Source organism: Setaria viridis, chromosome 7 (assembly GCF_005286985.2).
Source record: "Setaria viridis chromosome 7, Setaria_viridis_v4.0, whole genome shotgun sequence".
In the NCBI taxonomy this organism is placed as follows: Eukaryota; Viridiplantae; Streptophyta; class Magnoliopsida; order Poales; family Poaceae; genus Setaria; species Setaria viridis.
This window is the reverse complement of record NC_048269.2, coordinates 2,794,512-2,815,099: the sequence shown is the minus strand read 5'-3', so window position 1 is coordinate 2,815,099 and position 20,588 is coordinate 2,794,512. Positions and strand designations below refer to the sequence as shown.

At 52.1% G+C, this 20,588-nt stretch overlaps 1 protein-coding gene across 5 annotated transcripts; it reads left to right on the top strand.

The window, feature by feature from the left end:
* The first annotated feature begins 435 nt into the window (after positions 1-435).
* On the top strand, positions 436-8,401 carry LOC117864983 (uncharacterized). Of its 5 annotated transcripts, none has more exons than XR_004642417.2 (3): positions 436-1,851; positions 2,938-3,025; positions 8,200-8,401. XR_004642417.2 is itself a non-coding variant. In XM_034749045.2 (3 exons), the coding sequence occupies exons 1-2, from the start codon at positions 693-695 to the stop codon at positions 3,002-3,004; spliced, it is 1,230 nt and encodes a 409-aa protein (XP_034604936.1). In that variant the 5' UTR covers positions 437-692; the 3' UTR covers positions 3,005-3,025; positions 8,200-8,401. The 5 variants fall into 5 exon arrangements, 3 of the variants coding, with proteins under 3 accessions (XP_072151141.1, XP_034604936.1, XP_034604937.1); XR_004642418.2 differs by lacking the exon at positions 8,200-8,401 and adding an exon at positions 6,883-7,282; XM_034749045.2 differs by having other exon boundaries at positions 437-1,851; positions 2,934-3,025.
* The last annotated feature ends 12,187 nt before the right edge of the window (positions 8,402-20,588 follow it).

The window sequence follows — 20,588 nt, the reverse complement described above, 5'->3', positions numbered from 1 at the left end:
CTGCGAGCCACCGGTGGAGGAACAAGTCTACGCGAGAGGGAAGGGGAAGGGGAAGGGGAAGGGTTGGGGTCGCCATTTATGGCCGCAGAATGGCGCGAAATCACCCGGTAACCCTAGCGAAGGTGCCAAAGCTTCCCACGCACACGCGCGAAAGCTTTTTCGCCCGTCGCACGCTCGACTTGCACGCGTCGCCGCACCCGCGGAGCCTGACTCTGGGGAGAAGGTCGAATCGGTCGCACCACGGGAGCCAGCATCTGAGAGTCTTTTTGCACCCGGCGAACCAGGCCCAGCAACAGGTCCAGGTAACCAATCACTCCTTAATCGCACGTGGGGAGCTCGGTTCCGGGTACGTGCGAGCAACCAATCAGATCCTAAATTTGATCGTTGTCTTCCAGCAAATTTGCATAAAACGAGAGCGTCCATCAAGCCAGTGCTTTGTGAACTGTGCCCCTCAGCAAATCGACCTCAGCAAATTTTGCCGAATCCTTTTCACCTTGCCTTGCCGCCGCCGCCCCTCTCCCCCCAGCTGCTCCACCTCCCCGCCGCGTTAGCCCCGCACTCTCCTGCCGCCACGCTTTTCCGCCCGTGCTCCTCTCCCCCGCCTGGAGCTCTCACCCCCGCGCTCGCGTTCCGGCTCAATCCGACGCACTCATCCAGTCCAGTCCTACGGAGCACAGCTTCAATTGTTCCAGATGAGTGAGGGTTTGATGCGCCGCCGCCGCCGCCTCTCGTCGCCGGCGCCCTTGCCGGACGATGACGACCTCCTCCGGGAGATCTTCCTCCGCCTCCCACCGCGGCCGTCCTCCCTCCCCCGCGCCTCCCTCGTCTGCAAGCGCTGGGGCCGCCTCGTCTCCGATCCCCAATTCCTCCGCCGCTTTCGCGCATTCCACGGCCTCCGGCCACACCCCCCGCTTCTCGGCTTCTTCTCCGGCGGCCTCGAAGGCGTCGCCGACTTCACCCCGACGCTGGACCCGCCCGACCGCGTGGACCCCTCGCGCCTCTCCTTGCAGGCGCCGCGCCGCGGCGAGCTCTATAACTTCCTCGGCTGCCGCCACGGCCTCGCTCTCATCCTCAACCTGACGCGCCTCGAGATCATCTTGTGGGATCCTGTAGCCCGAGACCATCGCCGCGTGGCCGTTCCGCCATCGTGGTTCAACAACGAAGACCCACGCTCGACCATCCGCAATGCCGCGCTGGTTTGCGACGGCCACCACACCGGCCGATTGCCACTAGAAGCCTTCAAGGTGATCTTGTTACGCAGTGATGATGTGCCGCGTGATGCTGATCCGAAGGTGTTCGGCTCCCTCTATGAATCCAGCACTGGTGTGTGGAACGACCTCATCTCCACATCGATCTCGGCGCCGCTTTCAATGCTAAGTCCTAGCGTCCTGGTTGGGAATTCACTTTGCTGGTTTCTTAATGGGTGTGGGAAGCGTGGCATTCTTGTGTTTGATTTGGCTAAGCGCAATCTAGCTCAGATTGATACCCCGGTGGACGCACACATTGCAACAGATTCACGCTTTCAGATATTGCGGATGGAGAGTGGCGAACTTGGCTTCGCCATTTTGTCAGGCGCGAGCATGCAACTATGGGAGAGGAATGCCAGTTCCAACGGTGGTGTCAGATGGATGCTTCAGAAAACCATAGAACTGGACAAGCTCCTTTCATTGAGGTCACCGATTCATGGACCGTGGACAGTAATACATGGATATGATGAGGATAGTCATGTGATTTTTGTATCAGTAGATCTTGAAGTCTTCATGATCCCACTCAAGTCACTGCAGTTCAAGCATCTTTTTAGGACCGATTTCATGACCACCTATCATCCCTACACAGGTTTCTATACTACAGGTAATAACTCTATCGTTTAGGAGGAACATTTTTTCCCCATACCTGGTTGCTGTAGTCTTTTAGGAGTAACAATTTTTTCCCAGTTGCTGCAACTTGTTCATGTGATTAAGCTTGACTAGTAATAACCATGGATAGTATTTTTTTTCTTTTTGTTTCTTTGGCCAGTTAATGAACTGATGCCATTTTTTTCAATTGGTATTGAACTGAGTAAAGGGACAGCACTGAAATTCATTTTATGACCGTCCATTGATGGGTACATAAAGTTTACTATATTTGTCCTTTTCTGTGAATTCTAGGATTTTGAACTTTTTCTGCATAAGGTACAACTGTTAAAAAGTGACACGAAGAAGCAATAATACCTAAACTTGAACCATCTGGTAAGTGAGATAAAAAAAGAACATTTGCATATATGGAAGCATAAAGATTGTTATGGTCTTTCATTCGACACTTTTCTGCTTATCTTTCTATTAATGGTCTATACTCATATAAGAAGCACATCAAATTTAAGTTGTATATCAAGTATGCATCCACAACATTTTCGTTATCCATTCATCCAAATGGATGGCTAGAATTTGTACCCAAAAGTAGTTCCTGTGCTTTATTCATGCTGAGAATATTAATAGGTTAGTCAATGTATTGCTTCCATTTTTATGTAACTGACTTTATTCAATGAACAATTTTTCTAATTTAACACGATAGTGTTGGTTCCACATGTGCATTAACATGTATATCCACATGGTGAGTTGCATTACAATATCTTACCATATGAAATGTATACAGTATAATTCTTTTCGGAAACCTTTTGCTGCGTGTGAAGAGGTTTTACAATGGATCAGAAAAGAATAATGCCTTGTTTTGTCTAATATAAGCAAGTCATGGTTATTGTTGCTACTCAACTTTCCCAGTTTGCGCAAATTTGGATTTAGTTTATTTGACAAATAGCATCGACTTCCTTTCAGAATAGTTCTAGATAGCTTCATTTCTCCTGATCAGCTAAATATTTTTTAACATTTTTTTCAGTATAAGCCCCACTTTGCATTTTGGTAATTTTCCTTATCACTTCAGAGTTATTTCTCTTGTAGGCAGGGATACTGGCAGTGGAAATGTTGGATTTGACACTTTGAATAGCACTTTAGACTTTCCTCGGATCTGATAACTTCAGTTGACTGAGCAGGTAATGCAAATCTATTATCTGCTATTTGTCTAAGAAATACATATTCGAGTTAATGACAGTATGACACCTAACTAAACATGCCATGTTGGTTACTCGACTCCTATTGTGTCCATTCGAATTACCAAGTTAAATGGTCAATGCAATGTCACTAGAAGGCCAACAAGTTAACTATTGTTGTAGCATTGCAATCACAGCTGTTCACAGGAAGGTTCCTTTGCATAGTGTCCTGAAAGGCATACCTTTATATATTAATCTCCTCCTTTTAGTTCTCAAGCCCCAATTCTGGTCCTTCTATTAATCGTTAGAAAATCTCTTGTTCTGTCGGTGTCAGCCAGCACTTGAGAAGCCATGGCACCATCTCCCAAGAAAAATAATAAGAAAACCCCTTAGGATTGCCATCATTTCTTATTGCTGCAAATGGAGTCCGGTTATATAGAAGCTACTGCTAGCTGAACTGATATGATTTGGATCCTGCTGCTTCCCTTCTGCAAATGCACACGATTCGCAGCCTATTCTATGTAGTAAGGATGTCTATCCACCACAAAATTAACCAGGAAGGATGGAGCTCTGACCTGAAAAGGAGCCTGTTGACAAAGAGTGTGTGGTTTTCAGGCTAAGGTTCTTGCTAGTTCTACTGTTCTCAATACCTCCAATTTATCTAGTATATTTATAGCTCTTCCCTGGTCTACCTTTTGGTTCCTCTGTATGCATCATTACAACAATTGAGTTAAACTATTAGCACTATCGTAGTGGAAATTTCTTGTGGATCTTATCTTTCCAACTTTTTTAAGCTCTATTTGCTTTTGTTTAGCAAGTTATGAACTTATGCTTTACTAAAATAGTTGATCTTAACCTTGCAAACATACATGATACAAGTTGCAAATATTGTGGATATGTATTTGCTACTTGCACTCATGATTCTGTCATCAGAAGCATGCTTGTTTGTTACTCTTCAAAAGTATTCACTTTGATTGAAATTAGGGAGACATTTCTTTTTAACGCATCAAGAAGTTAACACTGTTAACCATGTTTTGGCTATTGAAACATTGCCAAAATATATCTCTGGTGCAAAATTGAAGACAGCTTGAGCTTATCAGATCTCAGGTTTGAGAAACCTGTGGTTTATTGGCCAAGCTACATGTTGCTAAACAATTTTTGTATCATCAATTTCTTTAACGCATAAAGAATGTAACACTGTAATCATGTTTTTTCTGTTGAAACGTTGCTGAAACATATCTCTGATGCAAGACTGAAGAAAGCTTTAGTTTATAAGATCTCAGGTTTGAGAAACCTGTGGTTTATTGGCCAAGCTACATGCTGTTAAACAATTTTCTCATATCAACATTTCTTTAACGCATCAAGAATGTAACACTGTGACCATGTTTTTGCTGTTGAAACATTGCTGAAACATATATCTGATGCAATATTGAAGACAGCTTGAGTTTATCAGACCTCAGGTTTGAGAAACCTGTGGTTTATTGGCCAAGCTACATGTTAAATGTTTTCTTGGATTATAAAAATTATATCCATCCATAGATATCAGTACATAACAAAATGACCAAATCATCAAATCAATCCCTTAACCATGCTACAGGTCTTGCAACATCATCGTTGAAGATGGTGAGCACCAATGTCATTGACAAGTTGGTGCTGAGATACTAAACATTAGCTGAGTGGTCACTTCTGAAATTAGTTGTGCAGACAAATCTGTTTTTAGAAAAGAGTGAAATGCACCGGCGGCCCTCGAACTTGTCACTGTGCCAAATAGGTACATCAACTCTGAAAACGCATTTTTGGGTCCCCAAACTTGCTAATCGGTTCACGCGAGGTCCAAATCCCGTTAGCTAACTTAAATCACCACCTGTTAGCTGCGGGGCCCACCTGTCATCCTCTCTTTTTTTACCTCACCTTTATCTTCTCTTTTTTTCTCCCCGGCACCTCCGCCTGCCTCCCAATTCCTAGCCGGTGCCGCCGCCCAGCCTCCTTTCCTGGCACCGACCTCCTCCCCCGGCTCGTGCTGATGTTCTTCCCGGGCGGCTGGCGTAGCTCGTCGCCGGCGGCTTCCGCCGCGAGTGGAGCTTGGCCGCAGCCCGGGGTGAGGCAGCGCAGGACGCCCCTACCGGTGTGAGGCCACGGGCACGAGCAAGCTGGGGCCTAGGAGGCGACGCGGAGCGAGCCGCCGACGTGGGGAGAGGTGGAGGGCGGTGGCCGGCGTGGTCGCAGAACAGCGAAGCAAGGTGAGGGGCGGCGGCCGACGGCCTGCGTGGGCGCTGAGCGGGGGCGACGCGGGCGAGCTGGGAGGCCGCTACCACTGGCGAGCCGCGGTGGCCGAAGGCTGTGGTGGGGCCGCAACAGCGCCTGTTTGTGGCCCGAGCCAGTGCGCGCAGGGAGGAGGACGAGCTGGAGGACGACGACGAGGCGCGGTCCTCCATGACCTCGAGGAGCTTCGCCGGGTCGAGGGCGTAGTCCGTCTCCGGGCCGGTGGGGATGGAGCAAATGTTGGCCGGGTCGAAGCCGGCGTGGCGGCACGCCTTGAAGGTGGTGGAGTGGGTCGGGTCGGCGGCGTAGATGGGGAGGCGTGGCAAGCCGGCGATGCTCTCCGACCCGCTCCAGCGCCGCGCGGCGTCGAGCGCGGCGACGAGCATGATGATCATGGCCTCGCTGGTGGTGCCGAGGATGACGCCGGTGCCGCAGCCGGCGGCGGTGCGGTTCATGAAGCTGGCCGGCAGGCGGTGGAGCTGGGCGAGCCAGTCAAGCGCGAGGACCTTGTGTAGTCAGAGATGAAGTCGACGGCCTTGTGGAGGTACGAGTGGACGTCCTCGGCGTTCAGCGGCTGGAAGCCGGTGGCCTTGTCGCCGAAGACGGAGAAGGCCCCTCTGCCGGCTCAGGTTGTGGTGGCATCGGAGATGCGCCCACCGGCTCCTCCGCCTTCGGTGGCTCATCTGCAGAAGCCGTAGCTGCAGCATCGTCGGCCACCAGCGGTGGCGCTTCTGCTTCCGCCGCCGTGGCATCAGGGGCAGCAGGTGGCTCCAGCATTGGCTCGCTGCCGCCTGGCCTCCTTCCCCGGCGTCGTCTACCTCATCCTCCTCCCACGCCACGCCGGCGTAGGAGACCGTGCTGCTCCCATCGCCGTAGGAGACCTCCGTGCGCACGGCGGCGTCTAGCTCAGGGGAGAGCGTCAAGGAGGACGAGAGGGAGGAGATATGGAGAGAGAGGGGGGCTAATTATAGTGTAATCGGCATTTTAATACAAATTGCTAGGATTTGGACCTATTTGGCACGATTAGCAAGTTTGGGGAGCCAAAAATGCGTTTTCAGAGTTGATGTACCTATTTGGCACAACGTGACAAGTTCAAGGGCCGCCGGTGCATTTCACTCTTTACAAAATGTGTTAAAGTGGATTAAAATAGGCTAACATGATTGCCACAGATTTGTGTAACTTTAGGAGGTAACTGGTATATATACAATCATTTTTGAGGTGCTGTTTACTCTCATTATCTAGTAATGAGTCTTCTTGCTCAGCTTCTAGCTTCCACTACCATTTACACAAAAGACATGTTCAGTTTTGAGTAATTTTTAGATCCTAGACTCTTTTTTTTATCTGTTATTGTACATTTCAACCCATTTCACAAGATAAAATTAATGTCCCATTAATACTCCCACTCTGCCAAAGAAGTTTTTCTTTTGTTTTTTCCCTTCAAATTTTCCTTGGGGCATATGCTTGCCCTCACATGGTTTTGCAGTTGTATCTTTGGTCTCAAGCCCCATTTTTTAAACTTTCACCACTGCCCTTGCATTGACAATGAGCTGTTGCTTTTTTTTCCGAACAAACTGTTGCTCCTATTTTGATGGCAAAAGGTGGCAAAAGCAGGTGCAAAGGTGCGTTGACTTGGTCAAAGAAGGGGAATTCTGCAAAATTGGAAGAAAGGAGGCTGGAACTTACAATTAGAGTTCAGGGCGTTGTAGCAATTATCCCGTTTTCATAGCACAGTTTTAGGAAGCTGGTACATTGACATACTATATATAGGCAAACTTCTTAGCTTGTGAAGCATGGTCAACACATTTCTAGCCCTTATGGACAGTGACCCTCCCTCCAATTGATCCAGCCTTTCTCATCAACTTCTCTAAATTAGTTAATAGCATGTAGTCTAGATCCACTTACAGGTAGCCTAAGACACTTAAGTTATGCACCATGTTTTCAATTAATCATTCGAGCAGACGAACTGCCATCATTTTGCCCTGTTCTTCAGAATCTTTATTTTTTAGTCCATACATGAGACATGCTGCCATTATTGTTACAGATGCACTAGCACAGAACATGCCACGTTACCCATGTCTCCAACTGACAGAAATTGCTGACCAAGTGAAAAGTGGCAGTGAAATTGCCCTACCACTGCCGGTTCATAAGGAAAACCAGCAGTATGAGGCCTTGTTTGGTTTGATGTGGATTGAGAGGGATTGGCAGGGTTTGATTCCCTGCCATTCCATGGCAATCCTTGCACAACCGAACAAGGCCGGGGTCTAAGGAATACACTATTTTAGTTGCCAAGATTGTGGATTCTCCAGCTACATATTACAATGGCTTGCTCTTTAGACGGGTGCAATCTTGGCTAAGTTTTTTATGTACCATGCACGGCAAAATTTAATAATGTAGTATGATGGTCTCTCTAAACAGGTGTCAAATGTCTCTTCTCATAATAAGTCTGCTGCTTTCACTGTTAACAACATGAAATACTTATACCATTTGTGGATATATAGACCATTGTTTGATTTGTAAACTATCAAATGCCGTGCTAACTGATATTATGAATGTTAACTATAGTTTGGCATCTGATTTTAATAACCTGCTAGTTCCTTGATCCTAAATTCTTGTGGTTTTTTTTAATCACATTGATGTTCCTTGTAGAGCTGAAGAAAATTCCTGTATTCTTCCTTTTTCCGTGCATTATGAATTTATGATACCTTGATACTGAGCAACTGGCACAGAACTAGAGTCTTGGTTCAAAAAACAGAAGTACAATAGCTTACACATCCCAACAAGCCATCACTTTATTTTTTGCTGTTGGATTGCCAGAAATTGATATATAACAAACCAAGCAGATATTAAAAATAGCTTACATTTGCACTGGTGAATTCTCCAAGCCAAGCTGACCGATTTTGCTGTTTGTTTCACAGATCAATTCACCGAGATCGGAGTTGCCCAGCCCAAGATTAAGAAATCGCCAGGATTCAGTTTCATTGTTTCTTTATGCTCTTAGACTTTAATTTACCGTTGTCTTTCGTGTGGGAATATGGCATTCTAGCCTTCGTTTACTGTGGAGTGGACCTATTTATCTGTCATCAACATTAGATTGTCAACTAAGGTTGTTTGCTTCAATTAACCTGCCTACCAATTATCACAGAGTTTCTGTGGTCGATATTGATTGACGCCTGGTTGACTTCGTTCCAACGTACAACGAACATTTCTATATTCCTTTATACAAGGAGGACGTATATATACCCCTTACGACGCACCATACTAGGGGTGACGGGTCCATAGACCCGGGGTTCTTGGATTGCCTTCTCACAATGCTTGGCCTAATAAAGGGCTCAACAATAACGCGCACTTGGGCTGGCCTAGTTGCGCAACGTCAGGCGGAGACCGTGATCCGGCCACTGACTGGCTCTTCCGACTAAGAGGCCTAGTCGGCACCTCGACCCAAGGGTCCAGTCAGGGGTGGGATCACAGTCCGACCCCAATCGAGTTCCCCCGAACCAGAGTTCCTCCCGACCAGTGATACATCACGTCGTACCTCACCGCTCCCCGATCGCTGACTGCCGAGATCGCGATCCGGCCACTAACTGGCTCTTCCAACTAAAAGGCCTAGTCGGCACCTCGACCCAAGGGGTCCAGTCGGGGGTGGGACCACAGACCGACCCGACCGAGTTCCCCCCGACCGGTGCACCTCGACCCAAGGGGTCCAGTCGGGGGTGGGACCACAGACCGACCCGACCGAGTTCCCCCCGACTGGTGATACATCGCGTCGTACCTCACCGCTCCCCGATCGACTCAGTCGGGGTTGACTGGGACAACCGACCGGGGATGCTCGCTCGGTGTGGGCCAGGGAGCAGGTGGGACGGATACGAGGAAGCGTCCGGTCAGCCGGTCGTACGAATAACCGTACCGTGCCATGCCCTGCACAGTATCGCCGTAAACCTACCCGCTACAATGGAGTGGCCTGACGAGGAGAATAGGGACCGAGGACGGAGGCCATACCGTACCCGACGACATGGGCCTAGGTAGCACATGTACACTCTCTTATCCTTCCCGGACTTATAAGGCCGTTCCCTTGTACTATAAAAGGGGACGAACCCTCCACTTCTACAACTTATGCTCTCCTTTACGCTCATACACTCTCTCACATTACGCCACTCGCATACTCGTAACACTTAGCGCACGTCTGGGCTCCTGTCACTCTCCTCCACTGAGACGAGAGCATGGCTAGGACTCAGGCACCCCCTCTCATCCTCCTCTTGTTTGTACCTCCACTGCAAACTTTGAGCAACTAGGCTCATGAATAAAGTCGACCGACCCTGACTGGACGTAGGGCACGCTTCTCAAACCAGTATACATCCTGTGTCATTGTGTGCTAGGCCATATCCGATCTAACGCATGGTAAAACTATAAATATTTACTTGTCAGCCAGATTTCGCACCAACAGTTGGCGCCGTCCGTGGGGAAGACGCCGTTGCGTTCACGTTTTTGGAGGTCATCGGATGGCCCATCTTCCAGCTACCTCCAGCATGGTGGGCTCCAGCGATACGATTCGCTTCGGTTCGTTGGAGTTTCCCACCCACACACTCGGTGGGGCATGGGTTCCACCTGTTTTCGCCCCGTCCTAGGCCTTCCGCTTCGAAAGTCTGGACTTTGTCGCCGATCGGCTCTGCGTACACTCCTGGGAGGATTGGCTCGCATCGTCACCCATGAGCCGCTTGATGATCTCGACGTGGAGGCACTCACGCTCCACATCGAGTCCATGCTGGGCACGAACCTCATGGTAAGTGATGTGAATACTATCATGTATTCACTGGCTAACACTTTTCACCAGCTCTCCGAAGAGACTCCGCTGTCCCCACCGCGCTCGCCACACGACTAGCTCCCCTTGGGTCTCGCATCCCCTATGGACTCGTACACCCGAGGGCTCTGGAGGATCATGACGTCGCCTCCTCACCCCTGCGAGTTCGTGGAAATGGCAGACTATGCTCCTGCCTCCTTCCATGACCTCTGCGACGAGGAGCTCGAGAGCGACGGCTCCAGCATCAGCGATGAGACTTACACTCCGCCGAACCACCGTGCAGAGGCCCTGGCGCAAGCGCAAATGCACAGCGACGAGCTACGCTAGCGCCAGCAAGACGCGCAGCTGCCGCCACCAGCGTGCCTAGTGCATCACTCCATACCACACGCGTGCAACCCAGCAAGTGGCGCACGAGCCCGCGCTCGCCAGGTCCAGCGCAACATCCTGGCCGGGAGGGATGACCTCCCGCAGTTTGCTCAAGCCGAACAGAACATCGCCGCCGCAGCGATGCTTCTCCGAAGCCTCCCCGAGCCGGTTGACCCCCAGGAACAGGCCATCCACCGAAACCTCCAGGCACTAGTGGATACTATCACCGTACAACAGGCAGAGAGCTCCGCATCGCGATAGCGACACGCGGCTTCATGTCCGACTGGAGCACTGGGGCCGCACCAGCCAAACCACTCCATTCGCTCGCCTCAACAGCTGCACCGTGCAGGGCAGAGCGTCGCGGCCGCGCCACAGCCTGACCCCGCACTAGCTCCATGGCGTCAGCACGTGCACGAGTGGATTAAGCCGAATCACGATGCGTGCAGTGTCATCCATGCGTGATGCCTAGCCCAGCACGATGCCGACGTCCACCAGATGGCAGCTAGGGTAGCTGACGCGGGCCGTAACCGGTTCGACGAGGAGCGCGAGGAGATGCACCCCAGGCGTGGCGGCCGATCGAGCAACCAGAATGGCAACCGGAGTCCCAGCCCAGATGGGTTGGGTCCCTGAGCTTTCGGTCGCTGCATCCAGAAAGCGACTTTCCCGCAGTGCTTCCGACCGCCCATCAACATCACCAGGTACACTGGGGAGACGAAACCCGGTGTGTGGCTTGAAGACTTCCAGCTCGCCTGCCGAGCCGGAGGAGCCGATGATGACTATTTCATCATCCAGTACCTCCTTATCTGCATAGGGGAGTTTGTTCGAGCGTGGCTCGAGTTCCTTCTGCCTAACAACATCCGCGACTGGGCGGAACTCAAGGTCTTCGTGGGAAATTTCTAGGGGACGTACGTCCCCCTGGGAACTCTTGGGATCTCAAGAGTTGCAAGCAGGAGCCTAATGAGTCTCTGCAGGACTACATTTGTAGATTCTTAAAGCAATGCAACTCCCTCCCTGACATCGTCGACCCAGACGTCATCATTGCTTTCCTCTCAGGGACAACGTGCAAGTCCCTGATCCACAAGCTCGGTTGCGTCAAGCCTCGGACCACCCGCAAGCTGCTCGACATCGCCACAAACCACGCCTCGGGAGAAGAGGCTGTTGGGGCGGTCTTCAGCGCCGGTCGAGACAAGGTCAAAGCCAAGCATGAGGACCGGGATGATGGCCCCTCCACGCAACGAGGCAAGAAGAACAAGAAGGATCAGCGTCGGCCAACCGACCCGATCTTGGTCGCCGTGGCCGGCCGACCGGACAAACAACCCCAGTCGGGCTAGCACGACCACTTCAAAATGCTCATGGAGAGCCCCTGCACCAACCACGCCTACCCCATCAAGCACCTCTACAAGGACTGCAAACTCCTCAAGCGTTTTCTACGGCAAGCCAAAGGAGCGGAAGGGCAAGGAGGACATGGCCAACAAGGAGGGCATGGCGTGCAAGGATGGAGACGGCTTCCCCGACCCCAAAGCATGCCTCATGATCTTCGGGGGATCCAACACCGACCACTCCAAGCGGCAGCACAAGGTGTGTTACCAAGAGGAATGTGCCATCGATTCAGTTGTCCCTACTTTTCTGTGCTGGTCGAACCATCCAATTACATTCGATCAGAAGGACCATCCCCCGTGCGTCCCCCGACCGGGTCGATACCCGCTCGTCATCGAACCCATCGTTAACAGGAAGTGCCTCACCCGGGTGCTCATGGATAGGGGCAGCAACCTCAAAATCCTGTATGTTGAGACCCTGGATGCCATGTGCATCCCCCGGTCCGAGCTTCGACCGGTGAGTGCACCCTTCCACGGCGTGATCCCGGGGATGCAGGCATATCCGCTCGGGTAGATCGACCTGTCAGTCACGTTTGGCGACCGCGCCAACTTCCGCATAGAGGTCTTGACCTTCGAGGTGGTGGACTTCTTCGAGTGCTACCACGCCATCCTGGGGTGGCCATGTTACGCCAAGTTCAAGACGGTCCCCAACTACACCAACCTCAAGCTGAAGATGCCGGGACTGCACGGCCCATCACAGTGGGTAGCACCTTCTCACACGCCTACACATGTGACCGTGAGAATCTCGAGCTCACCACTGGCATTGTCAACTCCGTTGAGCTCTCGAAACTCAGAAAGGAGGCATCATCGGCAATGCTTGACTACAACGAGCCGACCTCCGTGAGCACCTTCAGTCCAACCGAGGAGACCAAGGCGGTGGAGATCAACCCCAGCAACACGACCAAGATGGTGCAGATTGGGACCAAACTCCCAGCCAAATAGGAAAGCGAGCTCATTAACATCCTGCGCGCCAATCGGGATGTCTTCGCATGGAAGCCTGCTGACATGCCAGGGATCCCGAGGGAGGTTGCCGAGCATGCACTACGAAGCACCTCATGTTCGAAGCCCATCAAGCAATGCCTGTGCCGCTTCGACGACGAGAGGTGTAGGCCTATAGGCGAGGAGATCGCCAAACTCCTGGCGACCGGTTTCATCAAGGAGATGTACCACTCCGACTGGCTTGCTAACCCAGTTCTTGTAAAAAACAAAAATGGGAAATGGAGAATGTGTGTTGACTATAATGGCCTTAACAAGGCGTGTCCTAAGGATCATTTTCCTTTACCCCGCATAGATCAGATAGTCGACTCCAGCTCAGGATGCGAAATCCTCTCCTTTCTGGATGCCTACTCCGGCTATTTCCAAATCGCGATGATAGAGTTTGATCAGGTCGTGACCTCCTTCATCACCTCGTATGGTTCGTACTGTTACGTGACCATGCCCTTCGGTCTGAAGAACACCAGTGCCACGTACCAACGGTGCTTCGTCGACCAAATCGACCTGCCCGACCATCCTGATCAGGTCGAGCGGCTGAAGGCCACTATTGCCGTCTATGTGGACGACATAGTGCTGAAGATGGCTCAAGCGGGTGACCTGCTGGCGAACTTAGCCGCAACATTCGTGAACCTCTGAAGGTTCAGCGTCAAATTGAATCCTGAGAAATGAGTTTTTAGGGTTCCCAAGGGGAAGCTGCTCAGGTACATCGTGTCCGAGCATGGCATCGAAGCCAACCCTAAAAAAATCATGGCCATCGCGAAAATGGGTCCCATAGGCAACTCAAAGGTGTGTAGAGGCTCACTGGCTGCTTAGCCGCTTTGAGCCGGTTCATCTCCCAACTCAGCGAGAAGGGGATGCAACTCTACAAACTCCTCAAGAAGTCGGACGCGTTTGTCTGGATAAAAGAGGCACAGAAAGCTTTGGAAAGCCTCAAATCGTTGCTGACTTCAGCCCCGATCCTCATCGCTCCCGAGCGAGAGGAACCCCTCCTCCTCTACATCACGGCAAATGACCACGTGGTCAGCGCCATTCTCGTCGTTGAAAGAGAGGAGCCCGGACACGTGCTGAAAATTCAGCGACCGGTGTACTTTGCCAGTGAGGTGCTCACCGACGCCAAGGTATGCTACCCCTAGGTCTAGAAGCTTCTGTACACTGTGCTGATGGCAAACCAGATGCTCCTATACTACTTCACCAAACATGAGGTCATGATCGTCACCTCGTACCCCCTGGGTGAGATCGTCTGCAACCGCGACACCGCGGGCCGGATCTCCAAGTGGGCACTTGAGCTCATAGGCCACAACATCATGTATGCCCCGCGCACTGCGATTAAATCTTAGGACCTAGCTGACTTCGTCAGCGAGTGGATGGAGGTCCAGACCCTGATCCCGGATGTCGCCCACGAGTACTAGACGATGTTCTTCGATGGGTCGATCATGGGACCCGGCTCGGAGGCTAGAGTGGTCCTGGTCTCCCCAGAGGAAAACAGGCTCCGCTACGCAATCAACCTCCACTTCATGGCCTCGAATAATGTCACGGAATATGAAGCCCTCGTCAACAGGCTACGAATCGCCATCGAGCTCGGCGCAACATGGCTTTACGTCCGCGGTGACTCGGAGCTGGTGGTCGACCAAGTCATGAAGGAATCTTCCTGTAAGAGTCCCCTCACGGCAGCGTACTGCCAAGAGGTACGCAAGCTCGAGGGCAAGTTCCAAGGGATCAAGCTGCATCACATCCCGCGAAAGGACAATGATGCCGCAGACTCCCTCGCGAAACTGGCGGTCAAACGGGGCTCGCCCCCGGACGGGGACTTTGTGAAGGACCTCCACGAGCCATCCGCCTGCATCCGGGAGGATTCGACCCAGATGCGGCCAGCTCCTGATCGCATGCTCGGGAGCTCCAACGCATCGACACAACCCAACTTCGACCAAGCGCTCGGGGGCTCCAACCCCGACACCGCGGTAATGTTGCTTGACCCGATCGACCGGAGGGCGCCACTACTAGCCTACATCCTTGAAGAAGTCCTCCCCCGGAGAGGACGGAAGCGCGCCGAATCGCTCGACGCGCCAAAACGTTCGTTGCCATCGGTGATGCACTTACAAGTGGAGTCCGTCGGGAATACTCATGTTGCATCCTGACCGACTCGGGGAAACAACTTCTCCTTGAAGTGCACGCCAGGATTTGCGGACATCACGCGGCCCCGCAGTCGTTGGTTGGGAAAACCTTTCGCCAAGGTTTTTACTGGCCCACGGTGCTGGGAGACGCAGAGGAAGTGGTTCGCAGGTGTAACGGATGCCAGTTCTACGCTCGGCAGAGTCACCTGCCAGCGCAGGAATTCCAGACCATCCCCATCACCTGGCCATTTGCGGTCTGGGGCCTCAACATGGTCGGACCCCTCAAAAAGGCAGCAGGTGGCTTCACCAACCTACTCGTGGTGGTGGATAAGTTCACCAAATGGATCGAGGCGAAACCCATCACCAACATCCTCTCACAAGAGGCAGTCGAGTTCTTCCTCGATATCGTCTACCGGTTACTGTATCATCATAAACAATGGAACAAACTTCACTGGCAAGAAGTTCCTGGACTTCTGTGACGGTTATGGCATCAGGGTCGATTGGACCTCGATCGGGCACCTGCGAACTAACGGTCAGGTCGAGCGGGCCAATGGTATGGTCCTCCAAGGCTCAAGCCATGCATTTTCGACCAGATCAAGGAACACATCGGACCATGGGTCGCAGAGCTCCCAGCTGTCCTATGGAGCCTGAGGACGACCCCAAACCGATCGACACGGTACACCCCCTTTTTCCTGGAATACGACACTGAGGCGGTGTTACCATCCGACCTTGACTACGGTGCCCCAAGGGTAAAGGCGTTCGACCCCACCAAGCCGCGGAGGCTCAACAGGATGCGATAGACCTACTCGAGGAGGCGCACGAGATGACCCTCATCTGCTCCACCCGTTACCAACAAACCCTCCGCAGGTATCACGAGAGAAAGATTCAAGGGGGAACCCTTGAAGTTGACGACCTCGTATTCCAGAGGACCCAAACAACCAAGGACAAGCACAAGTTTTCTCCACCATGGGAAGGACCGTACACGGTGGCCGAGGTGATCTGCCCAGCCGCCTACCGACTGAAGGACGACAACGGTAATATTTTCACCAACACTTGGAACATTGAGCAGTTACTACATTTATTTCCCTAACTCGGTTCATTACCAGTCCTTTCCCATTCAACACTTTCTCCTACAGCATCCCAGCCCGAACACTCTCGGCCTGGGTCACTCGGGGGCTCCATGGGGGTACGGCTCCACCCCCTCTTTTACTTTTTTGTGTAATCACGCACCTTGTCCAAATGAAAGGGTGCGCCCGAACGAAAGGGCATCCCGTCCTCTAAACTACCCTAAGAAACTTACGCTCTAGCTTGCAGACCGATCAGACCCCGCCATGACTATGGTTACAAGCCTCATGGGCCACGCCCAGATTCTTAAGATTGTAGCCTATGGTCAACGGGCAAGTTTGAAAGGAAAAGGGTGAAAAGCAAAAATTACTTAAGGGCAGAAACAAGGACGGGCGGGACAAGCTCCCAATCACAATTACAAATGAACATAAAACTGTTCACTTGGGGGCTCGCAGTCCCCCACAAATATATCTTATGTACCGAGAAGAAAAGGCATGGATGGAGTACGAGCACTCGTCCCAGGTCACTTGGGTAAACTGGCTTTCGGCCACCATCGACGCCTACATATCGTGCCTACTCGGCGTGCATCTCCGCTGCCACGCCGCTAGGCGCGCAGTAGATCAGGATGATGAGTCAGAGGCCGAGCATTCCGATGATGACGTCCGGCCTTCGACGGCCTGGGGAACGAGCACGGCATAGAGGACAAGGAAGCCATGGTTCCTCTTCCTCCCTCGGCAGCGCCCTCATCCTCCCATTCGGCCTCTCAGGCAAGAAACATCCAGGATGCACGGCGGATCCATGTTATGAGAATTCTTTTCGCATTGTGCCCCCCGGACATGCCCAAAGAGGCTCTAGAGGGAAGGAGCACGCCGACGCCTATTACTAGAAATCTTCTGGCATCATGAGGAACAGCCTAAGCCGCCCATGGTGAAGAGCAGGAGTCTAAAACCTACTAGATCGACAACCCGAGCTATGGGAACTCCAGATGCAGAAGCCCCTCCTATTTATAGCCAGGCGGCCGGCTACCGCCCAGGGATGGTTACAGTACGCGTCTATGAACGCGCGATAAAGGCTCCTAGCATCGAAGCGACAGTTCAGCAACCGCGCACTAAAGACGCCTGGCTCTAAGGCGATGGTTCGACTACCGCATAGTAAAAGGCGCTAGAAATTGAGGCGAAGGTACCGGGCCACGAGGCAACGGTACGATCCCCACGTGGAGTTCGTCCTTATCATTTTGGATACGGGGCCACCCCCCACAATGCGGCCCGTCTGCCCCACAAACAAGACAAAAAAAACAACACCCTTGTGTGCTCCCCCCAAGGAAGCAGCAGCCTACCGTCCGAAAGCCCCTTCACAGCTTCAACAAAGCCCTAAAGGGACTCAAGGGCTCCTGACGGGTCCATAGACCCGGGATCCCCAATGGAACTGCCTTGTCACAATGCTTGGCCCAACAAAGGGCACAGCAACAATGCACGCTTGGGCCGGCCCAGCTGCGGAACAAAGTGGAGGACTAGTTTAATTTAATCCTAAAGTAGTATGATGATAGCCTAAATATGAACTAATCACGCCTAATTAGTTCATATTTGTAACTTTCTAATTGGCATCCAAATCAAGACTTATCTTTTTCTGGGATACAAACTGGAAATTGCCTTCTTATCATGTGTAGGGATTTATTCTGGGATCCAAATAGGAAATTGGCTATCCCTCCAAGGCTAAAGCCACAACATCAACTTCCCTTCTTCCTGGCCACCTGCCGTGCCTCCCTGAGCCCGGCCACGTCTCATTTGGCGTCCGTCGGATAGAAGAGATCCGGTCGTTATTTGGTGTCCGTCGGATAGAAGAGATTCGGCTGTTCACAAGCACACATGCATGCATGTGGAATTTTGCAAAAAGCCCATCAGTTCTCCGCTAATTAACTTCGGGTTCAGGGAGGTCCCTCGCCAACCGTAACCACGTTTGGTTTCTTTGCGGCACGCCCCCTGAGTTCCAAAATATTTCAATACCATGAAGAGAACATTTCTCTTGGAGCCCTCCCCTTCCATGCCATCGGCTCCCGGCACCACACGGCTCGCTGCTACTTCCCCCTCCTTCCTTCCTCTCCGTCCTCGTGACGGGCGCTCGATCCCCACGTTACCGCCACACCAGGGAGCGTCCCTCGCTGCTCATCCCTTACCACGAGCAAGCAGACAGAGCGGATGTGGAGGCGACGCGAGCGTGCAGTGGGGAGGAGTGTGGCAGCCGGTGCATGGGAGGGGAGGAGCGGGTGTCTGGGCCACCGGGTTGTCGCTGCTACAGTCTCGCTGTCCTGGCCGCCGCTGCTGCCGCCGCAGCCAGTGCAAGAGTGCCCCCACCCGCGTGTACTCCTGCGTGAGCTCACCCTGCTCGCGGCCCCTCAAGAGGTGGCACCTCCATGATGACGGGCAGATCCCAATCGGACACCGCCCACTGGAGCAAGGCTTGTCCTCCTCACGGCTACATGGCGACAGCGACGCCCCTTGGAAGGCGTGGCCATGGGTGCTGGTACGGCGGCGCATGCCCCTGCATTCAACGCAACGCATGCGAGCTTCCACCAAGGCCAGCCGTCCGCCTACTCCATCGTTGGTTGCAGCTTCTGCCTGCTGCAGCTGCCTCATCCTTGCGCATTGTTGCTACACCTTCTTAGCCATGCGTGTAAGTATGTGTTCCATGAAATTCCCCTGGAGCTTCTATTTTTCGTTGACAAAAACCTAAACCTAAACCTGGTTACTGCTCTGTAGTTGTTCGGATTTCACGGTGGAGGAAAACATTTTATTTGTACTCCCTCCGTTCTCGAATATATGATGCCGTTGACTTATTCCTCCAACTTTGATCCAATATCTATTGAATGAGTTAGTTAACTAAAGTAAAAATGTATATCATTATATCTATTGTCAAATATACTTTAGATTTAATTTGTAGGTTTATCTATTTGTAAAAATATTTGTAGAAAAGATGAATAGTCAAACAAATGAAAAAAATCAATAGCGTCATATCATATATTTAAGAACGGAGGGAGTAGTTTCCAGCGACTCGTAAGAATCCGTTTTTACGGTTTTTTTTTCTTCTTCTTGCACATGTTTTTTCTTCTTCTTGCACATAATAGAGACAAAAAATCATTCCCACACCTTTATCTCCAACCGTCCAACTCTTAACATTCTAGTGGAACTGCCTCACGCGGATCTTCATCGATTGGCCCGTGCTCCTTCATGCCTTACGAGGCTTGCCTTCGCATTTCCCCGTGCGCTGCCTGGTCTTCCTACTCTTCCTACTCCCGACTCCACCGCCGCCACCTTGTGCGTTGCTCCACCTCCACCACCACCGCCAGGCCTACCACCACCTCCTACGCACATCATCCGCCGCTGCAACATCCTCTACCCTCCCCGCTATCTCCGCCCTCCTCCGACGTCGTCCCCGATGCCCTCGCCCCTGCTCCGGTCCCATCCTCGGACGTGGTAGCCCTCCCCCTCGGCGTTCTCCCCCTCTGACGTCATCCCCAGTGCCCGCCACTTCTTAGGCCCGTTCCTTCCATCTTCCGGTGGGATATTTAAATATTTGTTATCCTTATGGATGCGCTTACGTATTTTTCATCCCTCTATAAACGAAGCAACACATTTGCCATTTTCGTTGACGTTGTGCACCAACTCACCCGTGCTAGCATGGATCGGGATGAGAAAAGACCAAAACGTCCCTGCCTTATCCCTATTAGCTATCCATTTCCTCTCTCTCCACCACTTACGTGTGGGACCCACATCTTGGGGTCATCTTCAACCTTCGAACACTCTTGTGACCGCGAGCTGCTGCCGTTTCCGTGGCCGACGCTGCTCGTCCCCGTGGCACCAACCGTAGCGAGGAGCAACAAACCAAGCAATGGGGTCAAGGGATTCATCGAGGGCGACATCGCATCCATCGTGGCCGGCTGCTCCACCCACCCGCTCGACCTCATAAAGGTTTGCATGCAACTGCAAGGGGAGGCCGCCACTGCAGCCGGCGCTCGCGTTCCACGTCACACCGTTCGAAGGTTGAAGATGACCCCAAGACGTGGGTTCCACACGTAAGTGGTGAAGAGAAGAAAGGGATAGCTAATAGGGATAAGGTAGGGGTGTTTTGGTCTTTTTCCTATCCCGATCCATACTTGCACGGGTGAGTTGGCGCGCCACGTCAACGAAAATGATAAATGTGTTGCTTCATTTCTAGAGATTTCTAGAGGGTTGATAAATACGTAAACTTAAATATCCCCTTTAAATATCCTAACGAATATTTTTTCTTTTCTTTTGCCCGAAAATACCGCACAGCACACGGGAACGGACGGAAGAAAAGGGAAAAACCCTCCCGGCGCCGCCGCTAGACGCTAGCCACGGCGGGTCCATCAGTATCTGTGTCCGCCGCTTCCTCCTACGGGCTACGCTCTGGCCATCATCTCCCAGCGCTGCGGCCGCCGCCGGCCCCACTCGATCCTCCCCGGGGTTGGTCTTCTTCCAGCACCGCCCGCTTCCGGACTCCCTCCGGCCGCGCCTTCACCGGAAGCTTTGCCCACTGCAGGTATGCGGTACCCTGCGCCAGGATCTAATCACAGCTCCGCT

Excerpts from the sequence above, each read along its gene's own strand:
- LOC117864983 (XM_034749045.2), top strand. The coding sequence starts at position 693 with ATGAGTGAGGGTTTGATGCGCCGCCGCCGCCGCCTCTCGTCGCCGGCG. Across the intron at positions 1,852-2,933 it reads CACAGGTTTCTATACTACAG|GCAGGGATACTGGCAGTGGA; the intron begins GTAATAACTCTA and ends TTTCTCTTGTAG.